The following is a 19,554-nucleotide window of genomic DNA, read 5'->3' as shown; positions in this document are numbered from 1 at the left end:
CTGTTCCTGCAGGACCTGGGAGAGTTTCCCCAAACTGTGAGTGCCCCAACTATGGAAGTAGTAAAGGGAGGCTCCTGAACACACACCCCCATTGGAGAAGCTGAAAGTCTGTTTGCAGGAGAAGTTTCCAACTTTACCTGCAGCTGAGTCAATTTGAGAGCTGAGCAAAAGTCTGGAGTAGAGGAAGCCGCAGAAAGGCCCGGGAGCTCGCTGGTTCCCCTAGCAGGCCATTCCTGCCTGGCATCACAGGGATCCAACAGGAGAGGAGCAGGCGGAGAACTACACGGGGACAAGGAAATTGCTAGCTGAACTTTGTAAAATTTCAACGGAGTGAGAAGCCTCCTGGCCAGAACTCAGGGAGGCAGCAAATCCAGTGTGGAGAACTCCACAGGCAGGGAAAGAACCAACCCCCTTTCTTTTGCAGCTGGGAGGCCTATAGCCTGAGGCAGGTTTTCAAGCCCATGTGGTTCTCCGCCTGGAAATGGTCTGGGGGTTGTTGTGGGGGGCATGGTGAAAGTGAGAACTGCCCTTAAGTTTGCGTGGGAGCTGGCCGAGGCCTGTGACTGCAGGCTTTCCCTCACTTCCCTAACAACGTGTGTGACTCAGCAGAGGCAGACATAATCCTCCTAGGTACACAACTCCAGTGACCTGGGAACCTCATCCTATCCCCCACAGCAGCTGCAGCAAGACTCACCCAAGGAAAGTCTAAGGTCTGACACACCTAACCCCTCCCTCATGTGATGGTTCTTCCCTACCAACCCTGGTAGTGGAAGACAAAGGGCATATAATCTTGGGAGTTCTAGGACCCTGCCCACTGACGATTCCTCCCCATACTACCACAGCTGATGCTCTCTGTAAAGTGTGACCTCCTAGCAGGAGGTCAACCAGCACAAAAATAGAGCATTAAATCACCAAAGCTAAGGACCCTCATGGAGTCCGCTGCACCTCCTGCCACTTCCATCAGAACAGGAACTGCTTTCCATGGCTGAGAGACCCATAGATGTTTCACATCACAGGACTCTGTGCAGAAAACCCCCAGTACCAGCCCAGAGTCTGGTAGACTTGCTGGGTGGCTAGACCCAGAAGAGAGAACACAATCACTGCAGGTTGGCTCCCAGAAGCCACATTCATAGTAAAAGGCAGAGAGTACTACATCAAGGGAACACCCTGTGGGACAAAAGAATCTGAACAGCAGCCTTCAGCCCTAGACCTTGCCTCTGACAGAGCCTACCCAAATGAGAAGGAACCAGAAAATCAGCCCTGGTAAAATGACAAAACAAGGCTCTTCAATAACCCCCCAAAATCACACTAGTTCATCAGCAATGGGTCCAAACCAAGAAGAAATCCCTGATTTACCTGAAAAGGAATTTAAGAGGTTAGTTATTAAGCTAATCAGGGAGGGACCAGAGGAAGGCGAAGCCCAATGCAAGGAAATCCAAAAAATGATACAAGAAGTGAAGGGAGAAATATTCAGAGAAATAGATAGCTTAAAGAAAAAACAATAAAAAATTCATGAAACTTTGTATATACTTTTAGAAATGTGAAATGTTCTGGAAGGTCTCAGCAATAGAATTGAACAAGTAGAAGAAAGAAATTTAGAGTTCAAAGAAAACGTCTTCAAATTAACCCAATCCAACAAAGACAAAGAAAAAAGAATAAGAAAATATCAACAAAGCCTCCAAGAAGTCTGGGATTATGTTAAATGAACAAACCTAAGAATAATCGGTGTTCCTTAGGAAGAAGAGAAGTCTAAAAATTTTAAAAACATTTTTTGGGGGAATAATCAAGGAAAACTTCCCCAGCCTTGCTAGAGACCTAGACATCCAAATACAAGAAGCACAAAGAACACCTGGGAAAATTATTGCAAAAAGATCTTCACCTAGGCACATTGTCATCAGGTTATCCAAAGATGAAAGAAAGAATCTTAAGAGCTGTGAGACAGAAGCACTATGTAACCTATAAAGAAAAACATATCAAATTAGCAGCACATTTCTCAGCAGAAACCCTACAAGCTAGAAGGGATTGGGGGCCTATCTTCAGTCTCCTTAAACTAAATCATTATCTGCCAAGAATTTTGTATCCAGCAAAAGTAAGCATCATATATGAAGGAAAGATACAGTCTTTTTCAGATGAACAAGTGCTGAGGGAATTCATCATTACCAAGCCACCACTATAGGAACTGCTAAAGGACCTCTAAATCTTGAAACAAATCCTGGAAACACATCAAAACAGAACCTCTTTAAAGCATAAATTACACAGGACCCATAAAACAAAAATACAAGTTAAAAAGCAAAAAACAAACAAAAACCAAAGTACGTAGGTAACAAAGTGCATGATGACTGCAATAGTACCTCACATTTCAATACCAACATTGAATGCCAATGATCTAAATGCTCCGCTTAAAAGATACAGAACCAGCTTCATCCATGTCCAAACTAACACAACAACAGAAAACCAAACACAGCATGTTCTCACTCATAAGTGGGGAGTGAGCAATGAGAACACATGAACACAGCTGTGGGGAGCTCATCACACACCAGGGCCTGTCGAGGGGTGGGGGCCTGGGGGAGGGATGGCATTAGGAAAAATACTTAATGTAGATGATGGGTTGATGGGTGCAGCAAACCACCATGGCGTGTGTGTACCTGTGTAACAAATCTGCATGTTCTGCACATGTACCCCAGAACTTAAAGTATATATATCTATACACACACCCCCAGAACTTAAAGTATATATATATGTACACACATATATATGTACACACATATATATACACTTTAAGTTCATATATATGTGTGTGTGTATATATATATAAAAGATACAGAACCACAGAATGGATAAGAACTCACCAACCAACTATCTGCTGCATTGAGGAGACTCAGCTAGCACATAAGGACTCACATAAACTTAGAGTAAAGGGGTGGAAATAGGCATTTCATGCAAACAGACACCAAAAGCGAGCTGGGGTAGCTATTCTTATATCAGACAAAACAAATTTTAAAGCAACAGCCGTTAGAAGAGACAAAGAAAGACATTATATAATAGTAAAAGGCCTCGTCCAACAGGAAAATATCACAATCTTAAACATATATGCACCTAACACTGGTGCTCCAAAATTTATAAAGCAATTACTAATAGACCTAAGGAATGAGATAGACATCAACACAGTAATAGTGGAGGACTTAAATATTCCACTGACAGCAATAGACAGGTCATGAAGACAGAAACAATGGATTTAAACTATACCTTGGAACAAATGGACTTTAACAGGTATATACAGAACATTGTATACAACAATAGCAGAATACACATTCTATTCAATAGCACATGAAACTTTCTCCAAGATAGATCATATGATAGGCCATAAAATGAGCCTGAATAAATGAAATTATATCAAGCACTCTTTCACACCATAGGGTAATAAAACTGGAAATCAACTCCCAAAGGAACCTTCAAAACCATGAAAATACATGGAAATTAACTAACCTGCTCCTGAATGAGCATTGGGTCAAAAACAAAATCAAGATGGAAATTAAAAAATTCTTCAAACCGAATGACAATAATGGCACAACCTATGAAAACCTCCAGGATACAGCAAAGGCAGTGCTAAGAGAAAAGTTCATAGTCCTAAACACCTACATCAAAAAGACTGAAAGCACAAATAGACAATCTAAGGTCACACCTTATGAAACTAGAGAAACAAGAACAAACCAAACCCAAATGCAGCAAAAGAAAGGAAATAACCAAGATCAGATCAGAACTAAATGAAATTGAAACAAACAAACAAAAAATACAAAAGTCAAATAAAACAAAAGAGCTGGTTCTTTGAAAATATAAATAAAATTGATAGACCATTGACAAGATTAACCAAGAAAAGTAGAGAGAAAATCCAAATAACCTCACTAAGAAACAAAACAGGGGATATTACAAATGACACCACTGAAATAGAAAAGATCATTCAAGGCTGCTATGAACACCTTTACTCACATAACTAGAAAACCTAGAAGAGATGGATAAATTCCTGGAAAAATACAACCCTCCTAGCTTAAATCAGGAAGAATTAGATGCCCTGAGCAGACCAATAATAAGCAGTGAGATTGAAATGGTAATTAAAAAATTACCAACAACAACAACAAAAAATCCAGGACCAGATGGATTCACAACAGAATTCTACCAGACATTCGAAGAAGAATTGGTACAATTCTTTTGACACTATTCCACAAGATAGAGAAAAACAGAACCCTCCCTAATTCATTCTACAAAGCCAGCATCACCCTAATACCAAAACCAGGAAAGGATATAACCAAAAATGAAAACTACAGACCGATATCCTTGATGAACAATAGATGCTAAAATCCTTAATCAAATACTAGCTAACTGAATCCAACAATTTATCAAAAAGACAGATAATCTACCATGATCAAGTGGGTTTCATATCAGGGATGCAGGGATGGTTTAACGTCCACAAGTCAATAAATTTGATACACCACATAAACAGAATTAAAACCAAAAATCACATAATCATTTCAATAGACGCAGAAAGAGCATTTGACAAAATCCAGCATCGCTTTATTATTAAAACTCTCAGCAAAATTGGCATGCAAGGGACATACTTTAATGTAATAAAAGCCATCTATGACAAACCCACGGCCAATATAATACTGAATGGGCAAAAGTTTAAATCATTCCCTTCGAGAACTGGAACAAGACAAGGATGCCCACTCTCACCACTTGTCTTGAACATAGTACTGGAAGTCCTAGCCAGAGCAATCAGACAAGAGAAAGAAATAAAGGGCATCCAAATCAGTAAAGATGTAGTCAAACTGACACTCTTTGCTGACAATATGATCATTTACCTTGAAAAATCTAAGGACTCCTCCAGAAAGCTCCTAGAACTGATAATTCAATAGAGTTTACAGGATACAAAATTAATGTACACAAATCAGTAGCTCTTCTATACACTAACAGCTACCAAGCAGAGAATCAAATCAAGAACTCAACCCCTTTTAAAATGCTGCAATGAAATAAAATAAAATAAAACAAAATAAAATACAATACAATACTTAGGAATATACCTAACCAAAGAAAATGAAAGAAAATGACCATACTGCCAAAAGTAATCTACAAATGCAAGGCAATTCCCATCAAAATACCACCATAATTATTCATAGAATTAGGAAAAACAACTCTAAAACTCATATAGAACCAAAAAAGAGCCCGTATAGCCAAAGCTAGACTAAGCAAAAAGAACAAACCTGGAGGCATCACACTACCTGATTTCAGACTGTACTATAAGGCCATAGTCACTAATACAGCATGGTACTGATACAAAAGTAGGCACACAGACCAATGGAACAGAACAGAGAATCCAGAAATAAAGCCAAATACTTCCAGTTAACTGATCTTTGACAAAGCAAACAATAAACATACAGTGGGGAAAGGACACCGTTTTCAACAAATGGTGCTGGGATAATTGGCTAGTCAAATGTAGACGAGTGAAATTGGATCCTCATCTCTCACCTTATACAAAAACCAACTCAAGATGCCTTAAAGACTTAATCCTAAGACCTGAAACTATAAAAATTCTAGAAGATAACATTGGAAAAACCCTTCCAGACACTGGCCTAGACAAGGATTTCAAGATCCCGAAAGGAAATGCAATAAAAACAAAGATAAATAGCTGGGACCTAATTAAACGAAAGAGCTTTTGCACGGAAAAGGAATGGTCAGCAGAGAAAACGCACAACCCACAGAGTGGGAGAAAGTCTTCACAATGTATGTATCTGACAAGGGACTAATATCCAGAATTTACAACAAACTCAAACAAATCAGTAAGACAAAAACAAACAATCCCATCAAAAAATGGGCTAAGGACATTAATAGACAATTCTCAAAAGAAGATATACAAATGGCCAACAAACATGAAAAAATGCCCAACATCACTAATAATTAGGGAAATGTAAATCAAGACCACAATGAGATACCACCTCACTCCTGCAAGAATGGCAATAATCAAAAAATAATAACAAAAAAAAAGCAGTAGATTTTGGTGTGGATATGTTTGTTGATCAGGGAATACTTCTACACTGCCAGTGGGAATGTAAACTAGTACAGCCACTACAAAACACAGTGTGGAGATGCCTTAAAGAACCAGAAGTAGAACTACCATTTGATCCAGCAATCCCACTACTAGGTATCCACCCAGAGGAAAATAAGTTATTATTTGAAAAAGATACTTGCACACGCATGTTTATAGCAGCACAATTCACAATTGCAAAATCATGGAGCCAACCCAAATGCCCATCAATAAATGAGTGGATAAAGAAACTGTGGTATATATATATACAATGGAATACTATGCAGTCATAAAAGAAATGAATTAACAGCATTTGCAGGGACCTTGATGAGATTGGAGACTATTATTCGAAATGAATTTTATTCAGTAGTGGAAAACCAAACATATGTTCTCACTGATATGTGACAGCTAAGATATGAGGACGCAAAGGCATAAGAATGATACAATGGACTTTGGGGACTTGGGGGGAAGAGTGGAAAGGGGGCAAAAAAATACTGTATACTGCTCGGGTGATGGGTACACGAAAATCTCACAAATCACCACCAAACAACTTACTCATGTAACCAAATACCACCTGTACCCCCAAAAACTTATGGAAAAAAAAAAAGAAAATGCAGCCTTGTCAAAACCTTGATTCTATTCTAGTAAGGACCATTTTGGATTTCTGGACTCCAGAACTGTAAGATGACAGATTTGTGTTGGTTCAAGCCACTAAGTTTGTGGTAATTTGTTATAGCAGCAATAGGAAACTGATAAAATCCTCATAATAATTCTAAGGGGCACATGCCATCATTATCTTCAGCTCATAGGTGAGCAAACGAAAGCACAGGCAGTTTCTCAAATAGGTAAGACTACAAGAGTTGAGCTGGGATTTGGACACAGACAGCCTGGGTCCAGAGCCTATTAATTAGAAGCCTTCATGGTATCACTCTTGAGATTTTAGCAAAGTTGGAGCGCGAGGGTCATTTTTGCCAGTATTTCCATTCTTAAGACCCCTGAGCTAAGCTGCAGCATACACCTAAGGTCCAGTTCTGGAGGCAGGGCAGTGTCTTCTTTTAACAGTTTGAATATTGGTATGGAAACAACAACAATGACATCTACTTCAGCCCGACAGTGAAAGATCTATTTCTAGAAGGGTATAATACCTTCTGTTAGTGTTATGTGCTATTAGGGAAAAAAAATTATTAATAGATCAAATGGAAATGTTCAACATTTCATTTGGGAAATCTTTTTAAAGTGAGGGCATTTTGAAAGAAAAAAGATTAAGTCAGCTACTGTAAAGCAATGGATTCATAATATTTCAAAATAACAGATAATAAAACGTTTAAAGTGAGTCCTTTATCAGCTGTTCCAGGAATGCCCATCATCAGCAGACATGGATCTTGGCTCCATGCACAGTACGTGGAAGGCAACTGAAAAATTCACTGGTTGGGCATGGCAGCACATGCCTGTAGTACCAGCTACTTGAGAGGTGGATGTGGGAGGACCAACTTGAAGCCTAGAGTTCGAGCCACTGCATTCCAGCCTGGGCAACATAGAGGGATCCTGTTTCTAGAAAAAAATCTTAAAGAAATAATTTTTAAAAATTCCAGTTTGTCCCTGGATCCAAGGGAAAAAAATTCACTGGATAAATGAATGTGCAAATATTTAATTAGTTTATGTATACATACTTTAAGATCCAGCTATGAACAAATGTATCCTCCAATATTTTGGACTCTGTGTTTGATCCTTCTTATCACTTTGATTCTCAAGGTGCTTCTTTGTCAGGTTAAGAAGTGCAGTCTTGGCCCTGTTCTCTAACTTTTGTCTATGACTTCAGCTTCCCAAAGCAGGGTGAGTGTAGCATTAGCAGTTAAGAACCCTAGCTTTGGAACTGGCAAGACCTGGATTTGATTCCAGTTTACTTGCCTGTTACTTGTATGACTTCAGGCAAGTTATTCAACTGTGGTGTCTTCATTTTAAAATGGGCATCATAACATTTACTTTTTATTTTGTAGTGAGGATCAAAAGTCATAATGTCTTTAAGGACAGGCTAGCTCACAGAAAAAAGTTAAAACATGGTAGCTACATAAAATCCACCTTACAGTGTCATCACAGACTGATTTTTGTTTGTAACGTGGTCCACAAAGCATAGTGTCAGAGTCAGAGGTACATCTTTTTAGAGTGACATTCGTTTCAAAAACAGAAAGGAAAATATTCAAGATAAAGTATTTGTCTTATATTTATTTATGAGCCTGTTTAAAGGCATAAATTCATCTTTTTAGGAACTTATGGTTCTTGAGAACTTGGGAAAGGGAAAGAAGATTTGATTTTAAACTTTAAGGAAGGAAATGGGGAGGAGGGATCAGTGGTTTCAACCGTAGTTAGTCTCATCAGAAGGGGAGAAAGTACCTAGTTAATGGGCACCTGTTTTTAAATTAAATTTTTTTAAAAAAATGAACAAGAATCAGGTGAAAGCACCTACTTTTTATGAAGTGCTTTACATGTATGATCTTAGTCAATCCTCTTAGCAACACTTTAACATAGGTATGAAGACCACCACTTTATACATGGGGGAATGAATGAAGAGGACAAGGTCACTTACTAAGGTCACACAGGACAAGCTGGGATTCAAACCCAGTCAGTATACCATACGGCCTCTCATATAGGACTACTTTACAATAAATTCAATTCTTGACTGATTACACATGATTTAGGCAGAAAATGCAGGTTACTTACTGGGAATGAGTAATGATTTGTACTGAAAGAGGTTACTGAGTGGCAAGCAGCACACAGAGATAATTTCTGCTATTATCCTGTCATACTGCAAAATGATTTTTTTGCTGACCACATAATCATTGAATCCCTAGGTGTGTAAAGAAAGTGGCTTCTGTTAACTAGATGCTGCCCATTATTCTACTTTGAAGTTAATAGTACACAGACCAAGCTGCAACATAAACAGGCAGTTTTAAAGTAAGCTTTCCTCTATGCTGGGAGATATATATATATATATATATATTTATCCCATCCAGAAAGATTTCAAATCTAAGGTCAGGGAGCCATAAGATTCAGTTCTGCAAATAAAAATCCCAACAAAATCTGAAGATGTATTTTCTAATTTGTTTCAGAATGATAGAAACCACTAGCTAGATTCACAGAATCTCCTGAAGGTGAGATTCACTTGCTTATATGAAGTCACACATGATCCAGATCAGATAAAATACTTCACATTTCACTCATCAAATTCATCATTGCTTTTTCTTCCTAAAAAGTTATTTATCAAGAATCGTTTGGTACAGGACCATAAGAGAAACAAAAAGAATTAATTTGTTTGTATTATGACATTATTGATTGTGATTACTTGCTTATATGATGCCTGTACTTGCCTAGAAATTATTTATGTTGATTTTAGTTAACCATGAGTCCTTTCAAAGGTTTTATTATTGACTTACCATTGTCTTCAACAGAGAAATAGAAGATGTCCTTTGATGCATTGCTGCCCTCATTCAAGACATAGGATATCTTCATCTCATCAATGTCAGCTAAAAAAAAAAAAAAAGAGCAAACGTCACACAAAGTCATATTGGCACAAATGAAAATGAGTATGTTAACAGCTTCAAAGTTTTAATTAGGCATAGAAATACTCCAATTAATAAATTTGAAAATAATGATTAAGTGAACATGAATCTTCTTAAAACTACAATGTCAAAAATAAAACTTTAGTTTGAAACTTTATCACAATGAGGTACCATCTCACCCCAGTCAGACTGGTGATTATTAAAAAGCCAAAAAATAACAGATGCTGGGTGAGGTTGCAGAGAAAAGGGAACATTTATACATTGTTGGTGGAGTGTAAATTAGTTCAGCTATTGTGGAAAGCAGTGTGGTGATTCCTCAGAGAGCTAAAAGCAGAACTATCCTTCAACCCAGCAGTCCCATTACTGGGTATACACCCCAAAAATATAAATCATTCTACCATAAAGACAAATGCATGCAAATGTTCATTGCAGCACTACTCACAATAGCAAAGACATTGAATCAACCTAAATGTCCATCAATGACATATTGGATAAAGAAAATATATTACATATATACCATGGAATACTATGCAGCCATTAAAAACTAGATCATGTGTTTTTGTTGTTGTTGTTGTTTTTTCAGGAACATGGATAGAGCTAGAGACTATTATCCTTAACAAACTAATTCAGGAACAGGAAACCAAATGCTTCATATTCTTACTTATAAGTGGGAGCTAAATGATGAGAACTCATGAATACAATGAAAGGAACAATTGACAGTGGGGTCTTCTTGAGGGTGGAGGGTAGGAGGAAGGAGCAGAGCAGAAAAGATAACTACTGGGTACTAGATTTAAATACCAGGGTGATGAAATAATCTGTACAACAAACCAGCATGACATGAGTTTAAAGATATGTACCTCCAAACCTAAAATAAAAGTTAAGAAACTCTGACTTTGTCACAGTGCTACTATGTGCATATTCTCTGGGTGCTAAAGCCCAGCAAGGAGGGCATTCTAGTTACATGTGCTTTACAACATCCTGGCCCTCTATGGAGAGCCAGGTCTATCTGGTTTTGAATCTTCTGCACAAGTATAGAGCTTGGCATATTTGTGGATACTCATGAACTATTTGTCAAAATGAATTTAAACAAGAATGATTCCTGCATCCTAAGAAAAAAGAAAATTAGAATAAAATCATGAGTTTTTCCTATTGCCTATTCTCTTGGGTAATAATTTGTTATGAAGGTCTATAATTATGTTTTTATATTGGTAATTATTAGTATTTTAAAAACAATTTGCTCTCGGAGGTGTTTATAGAAATAATTCTTATAGAGTCACATATGATTTTATTATTTAAAGTTTATATAAGTTTAATATTTGAAAATGTTATCACTGTTGTGATTGCATTATTTCTTTTTCTGTTATACTTTAAGTTCTGGGATACATGTGCATAACATGCAGATTTGTCACATAGGTATACACGTGCCATGGAGAACCACATATGATTTCATTTGCTTTAGAAGCAGTTCTGAAAATGTAACCAAACAATTTTTTAAACATGTGTAAGTTTTCCTCTGAGTTTGCATCTAGGTTTACATGTATCATGTGTGGGACATTTCATGCACAGAGCTATCTAAAAAAGTTATGACAACATAAAGAGCATTTAAAAACCAGCAGGTATCACATCACCTGGGAAAGTAGAGGGACCTGTCTCTAGTTCATAATTAGTAGTGACACCAAATATAAAAGAAAAAATAATCTCAGGCAAACATACTTCTGTGCTTTTATTAGATGTAGAAATTACATTTGAATAGTATAATAAAAATGAGCAATGTAGGAATTTATATCCAAAATCTAGATACCAAACATCTTCAGAAATCTGGACTTACTAATAACTATGCAAATGATTTCTATATGTCATTCTGAAAATTCAAAATCAATCTGATATTATCAGAATTAATATAATGTTATCTTATAATATTTCAGAAGTAGAAGCTGTCCTCCTGTGTTTAGCAGTTTTAAGGTATAACTACAACTTTATGAAATACGTGTGAGTTCCTGTTAAATGGGCATTCTGATGAAATTGATGAAAAAGGACTTGTTGCTTTGTTTGTTTTAGAATAATTTCATACTTCACTGTATTTTATTAGAACAAGAATCTTCGTGCAAATGTCTGAGGTCAGGACAATTTTACACAAAGCTGAGAGATCTGATTCAATGAAGGAGAGGGACAGAATAGTCAGGGAAGAATGCATACTAACCTTGTGTAAACACTCGAGTGCTCTGGTTTCCAAGGCCAGTTTTGATAATGAAGCCATGCTCTGGTTCTCTGGTAACTTTATACTTCAGAAGCCTGTGGGGACTGTCCTGATCTTCTGCCTTCAGAGACTTGCTGGTAATCAGGAAGCCCATATGTCCAGTGTGAAGGCGCTTCAAGGTTAGGGCATCCCTGTTGATAGTAATCTGGGGAAGCCTTTTGTCTAATGATCTTATCTGGACCCTCATTACTTGAGGTTTGTGTGTCTCCAGGGCAGTGTCTGGGAGGACATAGAAATCAGTGTGAGTGCCATCTGTCACAGTCAAGGAGAAACTATCTTCAGTGGTCTCACTGCCGTCATGCTTGTAGCTAATCAGGTTCTTGTTCAGGTCTTGCTTGGTGAAGGTGGTCACAGGACGGCTACCATTGTACAAAATCGTGCCATGCATGGGGACCTGTGTGATGGTAAAGAGAATAAGATAATCTGGGGTATCCTTGTCTTCCACTGTCAACTCAAGGGGAGTGATCAGTTGGTTATCCTCTTTCTGTAGTGTTAGTCTATGAATGGTCAAGATAGGTTTCTTATGATCCACATCAGTGATGAAGATCCTGAAGGTTCTGGACACAGGGTAGAGTTCACTGATCACTTGAAACTCAAAGCTGTCCATCTTTTTCTCATCATTTGAAGTATAAACATAGGATATTTTGTTGCTAGACAATTGAAGCTGAGTGAAAGAGGCAATGGGTTCCCCAGCATGGTCAGAACTTTCTAGGTGACCCAGGCTTGGAGCCCGTGTAATGCTAAAGTGATGTTCATCAGAGCTGTTGATATCACTGTTGCTAAGCAGACTGTTGGTAAGGGTCACTCTGGCACCTTCTGCTAAGGTGATCCTTTTGCTGATTACCTCAGGGAAGACCTTGTCTAAGTTGCCAATAGTGACATAGAAGTAGTGGTCTGTCAAAGTGTTAACCCCATCAGTCACATCAAACTTGATAATATCAACAATCCCTTCTTGGCCTGTGTGGATATAGCAGATGAGACCTCTGTCAATCTCATCCTGGGTAAAGTTCATTCCCAGAGTAAGATTGTTCCTCACTTCTCCTCTGGGTTTTCTCAGCCTCTGTAGAAGCCCTTGTTGAGGTCCAGAATGGAGGACAAAACTGAGGCTCTTATCATCTGAGTCAAGATCTGTGGCCTTGAGGATCTGATTTGTGATGATCTCAGAGTGTCCTTTCTCTACTTTCAGCCCATTGTTGACAGTCAGCTGAGGAGTTTCATCATCCACTAGGGTCACTACAATGGGTACCTTCCTGTGGGTGGTGTGCTTGCCATCACTTAGCCAGACCTCAAAATTGTCCTCTTTGGTCTCTGAGTCATCATGCTCATACACAATGGTGGAGGCCTCCTGGATCTCCTTGAGGGTGAAGCTGTGGATGGGCTGGCTGCCTGTAGCCAGCTGCTCTATGATTCGTCCATGCCGAGGGAGGGCTGTGAGTTGAAAGTGGAGCTCATTCGGTGGCAGGTCAGCATCTGCTCCATTGAGCAGCTGGGTGTCTATGACCAGGCTCATCCCCTCTAGTACCTCAAACTCATGGGCAAAAAGTTTAGGCTGCTCATCATTGGTGGGTAGGATGATTATAGGGAAGAAGACATTTGGGGAGAAGTTGATGCCATCAGAGCAATAAAAGGTGAATTGATCCTCTTGTGGCTCTACTCCCTTGTGAATACTCTGTACATAATTGATATGCCTCACTTGGACATCTCTGAGGGAGAAAGCACTGATGGGGTTTCCAGACTGGGACATTTTTGAACCAGGAGCTGGTGCAGTCTTTTCCAGGTAGCCAGAGGCTGGCTGACTAGTCACTGTGCAGAGGAGTTCATCTTGAGGAGTGTCCACATCTTCAACATGGAGATGTTGTAAGGTCAAGGAGTTCTTCTCACCTTCATAGACAATGAAGGACTCCCCCACGAAGACCTTGGGTCCCACATTGTCCACAGGCAGCACAGTTACTCGTACCTGTACTCTCTCTATTATGCTATTCCCCACCACCCATTGGTAAGAATCATTGGAGAGGATGAGGCTGAAGGCATCGTGCTGCTTTTGAAAACCAACTTCACCTCCAGTGTGGACATAGGCTACTCTCCCACTGATGAGGTCTTCTTGGGTGAATCGTTCTGTGGGCAAACCATTGACCAGAATAGTGCCCAATTTGGGGCTGTCCTTTACAATGAAAGACAGCATCAAGTCATGTACATCCTTCCTTTTGCCATGGATGACACCCATGGTAATTTCAGTGGCTTTATTCTCTAGTACATCTATAGAAACATCCAATAATGAACTACTTGTGATAGAGATCCTAGGACTTTCGTTAGCCACATTGGGATGCACGGAAATTGGGATGGTGATGGGTATATGGTGCACCCCATCACTTACTTCCAGATGGAACGTGTCACTGGTAGTTGTCTGGTCTCTACCATGCTGGTAAGAGACACTCCCATTAATAATATCAGCTTGCATGAAAGATTCCCCTGGGACCATACATTTTTTAAAGTACTGCAAGCGTCCATGTTGGGGACCGTGGACTAATATGAAGACAATCTGGTCAATGTCTGTGTCTGGGTCTGTAACATGCAGCTCATTACTGCTGAGGTTAAAGCTGCCTCCCTCTAAGACAGTAAAGCCTCTGTTGGTGACTATTGGGGGCTGATTGTCCACAGGTTGCAGGAATAATGTAAATGTGCCTGGCACTCTATTGCCTGCAGCATCTTCCACCTGGTAGGTAAACTGCACAACCCGTGGTGCAATACCCAACTTCTGTGGAGGCTGGTAGGCAACTTTACGCTGATTTACCTGGGCTTGGGTGAAGTGCATGATGAGTGTGTCTGGTGAATCAGTGAGCACAATTTCTCCAGCCCGGATGTGGTGGTTGCCATCTGTGTCAGTCGGGAGTGTCAGTAGGGTGTACCATAGGTTCTCATCATCAGAGTCCTGATCAATGTATCGGAGGAAATTCTTCTGGAAGTGAGTGAGTTGGTATTCTTGTACAGTCATTTCTAGTGTAGTTCCTGGGTACAGCTGTGGACTCAGTATATCCGCTGGCTGGACCTTGATGGTGAAAATGTGCTGGTTGGAGAGATTGGGTGGGTCATGGTCATCCTGCACATGGAAAGCCAGCTGGACCATTACAGTTTGAGGGCTGTGTGGTCCAAGATGGCGGTAGAAGAGTCTCCCTTCCATTATGTCTCTCTGTAGCCACTCAGTCACCACTTTCTCATAAAGCCCTTCCTTTTCCATGTAGTGCCAGTCTCCACCTTCAGTGGAGAGAGGTAGTTCAGCCTGCCGCAGCAACATGTCCCCCAGGTAGTGGCCCGAGTGGGAGGAACCAGGGGCCAGTTCCCACTGTGGCTCTTCCTTATTTTCTTCTAGGAGCTGGTTCTCTAGCACAAAGTGGATGGTTGAGTCCTCAGAGTCAGTATCAGTAGCACTCAGTACGGAGGGAGAGATCTGGACCACCTGCCCTTCCGTCAGTGAGAGTCCTGTGTTAGTATTGACCATTGGTGGTTCATCATCCACAGGTAGGATGGTGAGGGGAAAGAGAAATTCCACTTGGTGGTGTCCGTCCTCCATCCGGAAGATGATGTTGTCACTGTAGGTGTTGCTGCCATCATGCTGATACACCACTCGCCCTGCTGCCAGGTCCGCCTGTGTGAAATACTTGCACCCAGCAGGTGCCCCAAACACCACCAGCTGCCCATGTCTCAAGCCCCTGACTGCAGCCATTTTCACCTCTTCCAGGTTATCTTTATCACTGATAGGAACGCTGTGGGTGCTGGACAAGGGCCTTGACTGACCTTCAAAAAGCACAAGTCCCCTGTTATGGCTAGCCACTGGGACCAGAGTATTCATGGATTTCACTGTCACCATGAAGGCAAAGGGGTCTGAGGCGGCGCCGTCTCCGTCCACCACCTCCAGTTCCAGCTGAAAGAGGTGCTCTCCATGGAAGTTCTCTGTAGGGGGCTGATAGGCAATCTTCAGCTCCCGCAGCTCCTGCTGGGTAAAGAAGGAGACTGGAAGGCCTAGAGGGTCGTCGGTGCTGACCACGTAGCCCTGCTGCCCCGGATGCCCTGGTGCGGGACTGGGGGCATTGAGAATGTTGAACACCAGGTCGCCAGGGTCTGACTCGACGTCCTCCGCGGCTAGTGCGTCAGGTGTCAGGGCTGTCAGCACAAATGGATCCACCTCCATCATCATCGTGGCCATGAAGCTGGGTCTGGGCGGTGTGTTCTTGCCTGCCCTGAGGATCCTCACCAGCAGCTGGAAGTGCTCGCGGACCAGCACACCCGCGGACCCAGCGTCCTGGCCCTCAGGCCCCAGCAACTCCACCATCATTGGCAAGTAGTCCCGGTTGGGCGAGGAGGCAGAGGTGTGCTGATAGCGCACCCCAGCCCGGAGGAAAGCCTCACAGTCTACGCCCTTGCCCCTGGGGAGAGGGGCCCCCACCGCGTCCACCAAGCGCCCGTACTTGGGCAGGGGGCCGTCCTCATGAGGAAGTGGGGTGAGCCGGCACCTGCGGGTGGCCGTGGCTCTGGACTTCAGGGAGGCGAAGTCCAGCACTCTCCTGTCGATGGCGCGGCTCCAGCCCTGCAGCTTCTCCACTACCAAAGGCCTGTTGCGCGTCACCAGTTCCAGCTGGGAAAAGACCACGTCCACCGCCAGCGTGAAGGGCAGCACCAGCGTGTGAGTCGGGGCGTCGTAGCGCAGCTGCAGCAGCACCCGGGCGCGTCCGGGGCTGTGGGAGCCGAAGTGAGTGTACTGGACCTGGCGGGGCCCAAAGGCACAGGGGAAGCGGCGCGGGGAGAGCGCGCCCTTGAGCGGTGGCAGGGCGTCCAGTACAGTGACTTCGCACCGGTCCCCCGGCTGCACTCCAATCACCAGGTCCCGGAGCGGGTCGAGCCAAAGGGAACGACCCAAGGGCACCCGGAGTCCAGGGTTGGCAATCAGCACGCTAGGGCCGTCCGGGCGAGTGCCTTCAAGCGCACCCCAGGCGTGCAGGTAAAGCGCTGGGTCGGGCTGGGTCCCAAGCGAGGATGCCAGTCCCTGCAGCGCGGGGCGACTTAAGAACAGACAGGCGAGCGCCACAAGGAGCTGGCTGAGCGTCCCAGTAGGGTGCCGAGAAGCCCCCGCCATGGCCATGGGTGGCTCCTGGCGTTGGGATTCCCGGGGCGGGGGTGCCCTGTCCAAAGAGGTCGCAGGTGCAGGCTGTGGAGGCGGTAGCTGCTGTCCAGTCGGTAGCCGACGCGCGGATCCAGCAAGAGCCAGCGGCTGCGCTTCTGCTGCTGCAGGTAACCGCGGCGGGGGAAGGGGCTCTGCCCACTTCCTGCTCTGCCCGGGTCCCAAGTCTGCCTCTGCTGGTTTCTGGGGCCGCCCAGATACGCGCCCAGCGCGGCGAGACTTAGCGAGGGTTCAGCGCTCTTCCCTCCGCTCCTGGGTGCCTCACCCCGCCTACCTTACACACCTTCGCGCCCGGAGCCGTGGTCGCCGCGCTGCTGCCCACGCTGCCAGACTCCGACCAGCTCGTTTGGATACTGTCTTCCCCGGGTGCCACAAAGGGATTGTCCCCACTCAGGGTTGGGAGAGAGACGGTGACTGTACTCGGGTCAGTCCTGCGTCTGTGAGACTGCGCTCCTGTTGTCCATTCATCCAGGGAATGGTGTTTCTGAAAAGGGGGAGAGACACCATTCCTCTTCCTTACCGCTGACAGGAGTGTATTTTCTAGCCAAAAACTGAGTTTCACTTCGGACATAAAAGAAATTGGTGGGAGCTATTCTGCAAATAGGATTTTCTAGCTGTCTGTCTGATGAAGCAGCTTATTCAGGATCTTGTAATTCGGTGCTTCCAAACAACCGTGACATTTTTCTTCTGCTCAGGTTTTGAAAAAGATAATCAGCACCCCCAAACTTGAATAGCTTGTAATCTGGTGTTTTTTTTTTTTTTTTTTGTCATTGGGTCTCACATAACACAATCAGGTGTGCGGCTCGGCTTCCTTCCGTTTTCTTAGAATGTAATTTCCATATCTGATCAAGAGTGACTTGCCTGTTAGTTTATTAGACATGCTGTTTTCTAGTTACTTTCTGCGTAGACAGTAGCCAGAGGGGAGGATGTCAAAGGAAACAGTAGGAGAGAAAATATGTAACACAGGTACTTGGATCAATTTCTGTGGCTCAATCTATTTAACACCTGGAATCAGGCTCTTCATGGCTCTCAGATGAAGATGACCATGAATGTAGTGTTAGGTACGTAACAAAATCCTATTAACTTTTTAAGTTTTAAAATAACCAATTTAGTTACAGTGCAGAGTAATCTTCTTCTATAAATAAAGTAATAATGGTAACGTGCTTCCTTATAAAATTAATGTGAATGTGAGAGACCTTTTGATGACAGTAAAAATGATGCCTACAAACTATATTGATAGAAATGGCTTCAAGGGGGACTAGAACTCTTTAAATGTCATCCCCAAGTTATTCTTTTAGTTTTTTACAGTGTTACAAATGCCTGTTTTATTCACTGCAGCAATAGCATCAGCTGATTTCCAGGGCAAGAATAATCTGCTAGTGACTTGAAAGATTTAATTTTCTCTCTAAAGATTTAATTTAATCATCCAGTGAAATGCTATGGGTCTATACAATTCACTTTAGTTGAATGTTAGTGTGCCCCATTAGCACACAGATTTGTTCATATAACAGAATTTTGAGATAATAAGTTTGAATCAATATGTGTTTAGCCTAATTATACCATATTCAGTGTATCTGGGAAAATATTATTTTAAAATATATTTTTAATTGAAACACAGGTAAAATTTCATTGTAAATGAGTCATTATATTATATTTTATAAAGCTGCTGCCTTGTCCAAAGGATGGGTTTTTATGGTAGAACTTTTATTAGTTTGCATATATTAAAGTTACCAAATGAATATTCCTATAAGAGTGCAGCTTTGGTTCTTTTTCAAGCACACTCACTCACTTTGGGACAAGTACCTTTTTTCCATGCTATTTTCACTGGAAGTAGAGATGGATGTGGACAGCTGAGATAACAGAAAGCTAAACTACTATATTTATATTTTTGTCCTCTGACCCTCCCTCTTAAGCATATATTCCCTTCTCCTCTTCTTCACCATTAAATGTCTTGAAAGGGTTTTTTATTTCATTACTGTCTCCATTTCTTCACTTCTCACTCATTGTCTCTTTAGGGCACTCCCAGTCTGGTCTCCACCTTAGACACACCAACAAAACTTTTGCTAAGGTCATTAGCAACTTCCATCTGGCAAACTCCTATAGCTATCTCTCATATTGTTACTGTTGCCACACCTTTCTGGTTTCTCTTCTACCTCCCGGTTTAAGTCCCATTTCTTCAGGAAGTACTTTTCATATGCTCTTCAAACCATGTTGCGAAATCTCTGTAATTATTTATTCACCTACAGGTCAATTAGTGTCTGTCTTCCCTGTTTGGCTTTAAGCTATAGGAGAGCAGGGAGTATATAATGTTCACCATTGATACTTAGTGCTTATGCCAAGTACTGGCACATAGCAGGTATGTAATAAGTATTTGTTGAATGAATGAATGAATGAATGAATGAATGAATGAATGAATGGATAGAAAAATGAAAGAAAATCAGAAGTAGTGATCGACATACTATGCAGTGTAGGTGTCAGGTAGGAGAAACCA

The 19,554-nt window shown here is 41.9% G+C and overlaps 1 protein-coding gene across 1 annotated transcript in view; it reads right to left on the bottom strand.

The window, feature by feature from the left end:
- FREM3 (FRAS1 related extracellular matrix 3) overlaps positions 1–17,018 on the bottom strand; it is a 99,475-nt gene extending 82,457 nt beyond the window's left edge. Inside the window, exons 1-2 of the mRNA XM_023226030.1 lie at positions 11,834–17,018; positions 9,508–9,597 (exon numbers count right to left, since the gene is read on the bottom strand). Coding sequence (XP_023081798.1) covers positions 9,508–9,597; positions 11,834–17,018 — 5,275 coding nt within the window. The remainder of the gene's footprint in view (positions 1–9,507; positions 9,598–11,833) is intronic.
- Positions 17,019–19,554: the final 2,536 nt, after the last annotated feature.

This window comes from Piliocolobus tephrosceles, chromosome 3, assembly GCF_002776525.5.
Source record: "Piliocolobus tephrosceles isolate RC106 chromosome 3, ASM277652v3, whole genome shotgun sequence".
In the NCBI taxonomy this organism is placed as follows: domain Eukaryota; kingdom Metazoa; phylum Chordata; class Mammalia; order Primates; family Cercopithecidae; genus Piliocolobus; species Piliocolobus tephrosceles.
The sequence above is the reverse complement of the archived record's forward strand: the minus strand, read 5'-3'. Positions and strand labels throughout refer to the sequence as shown.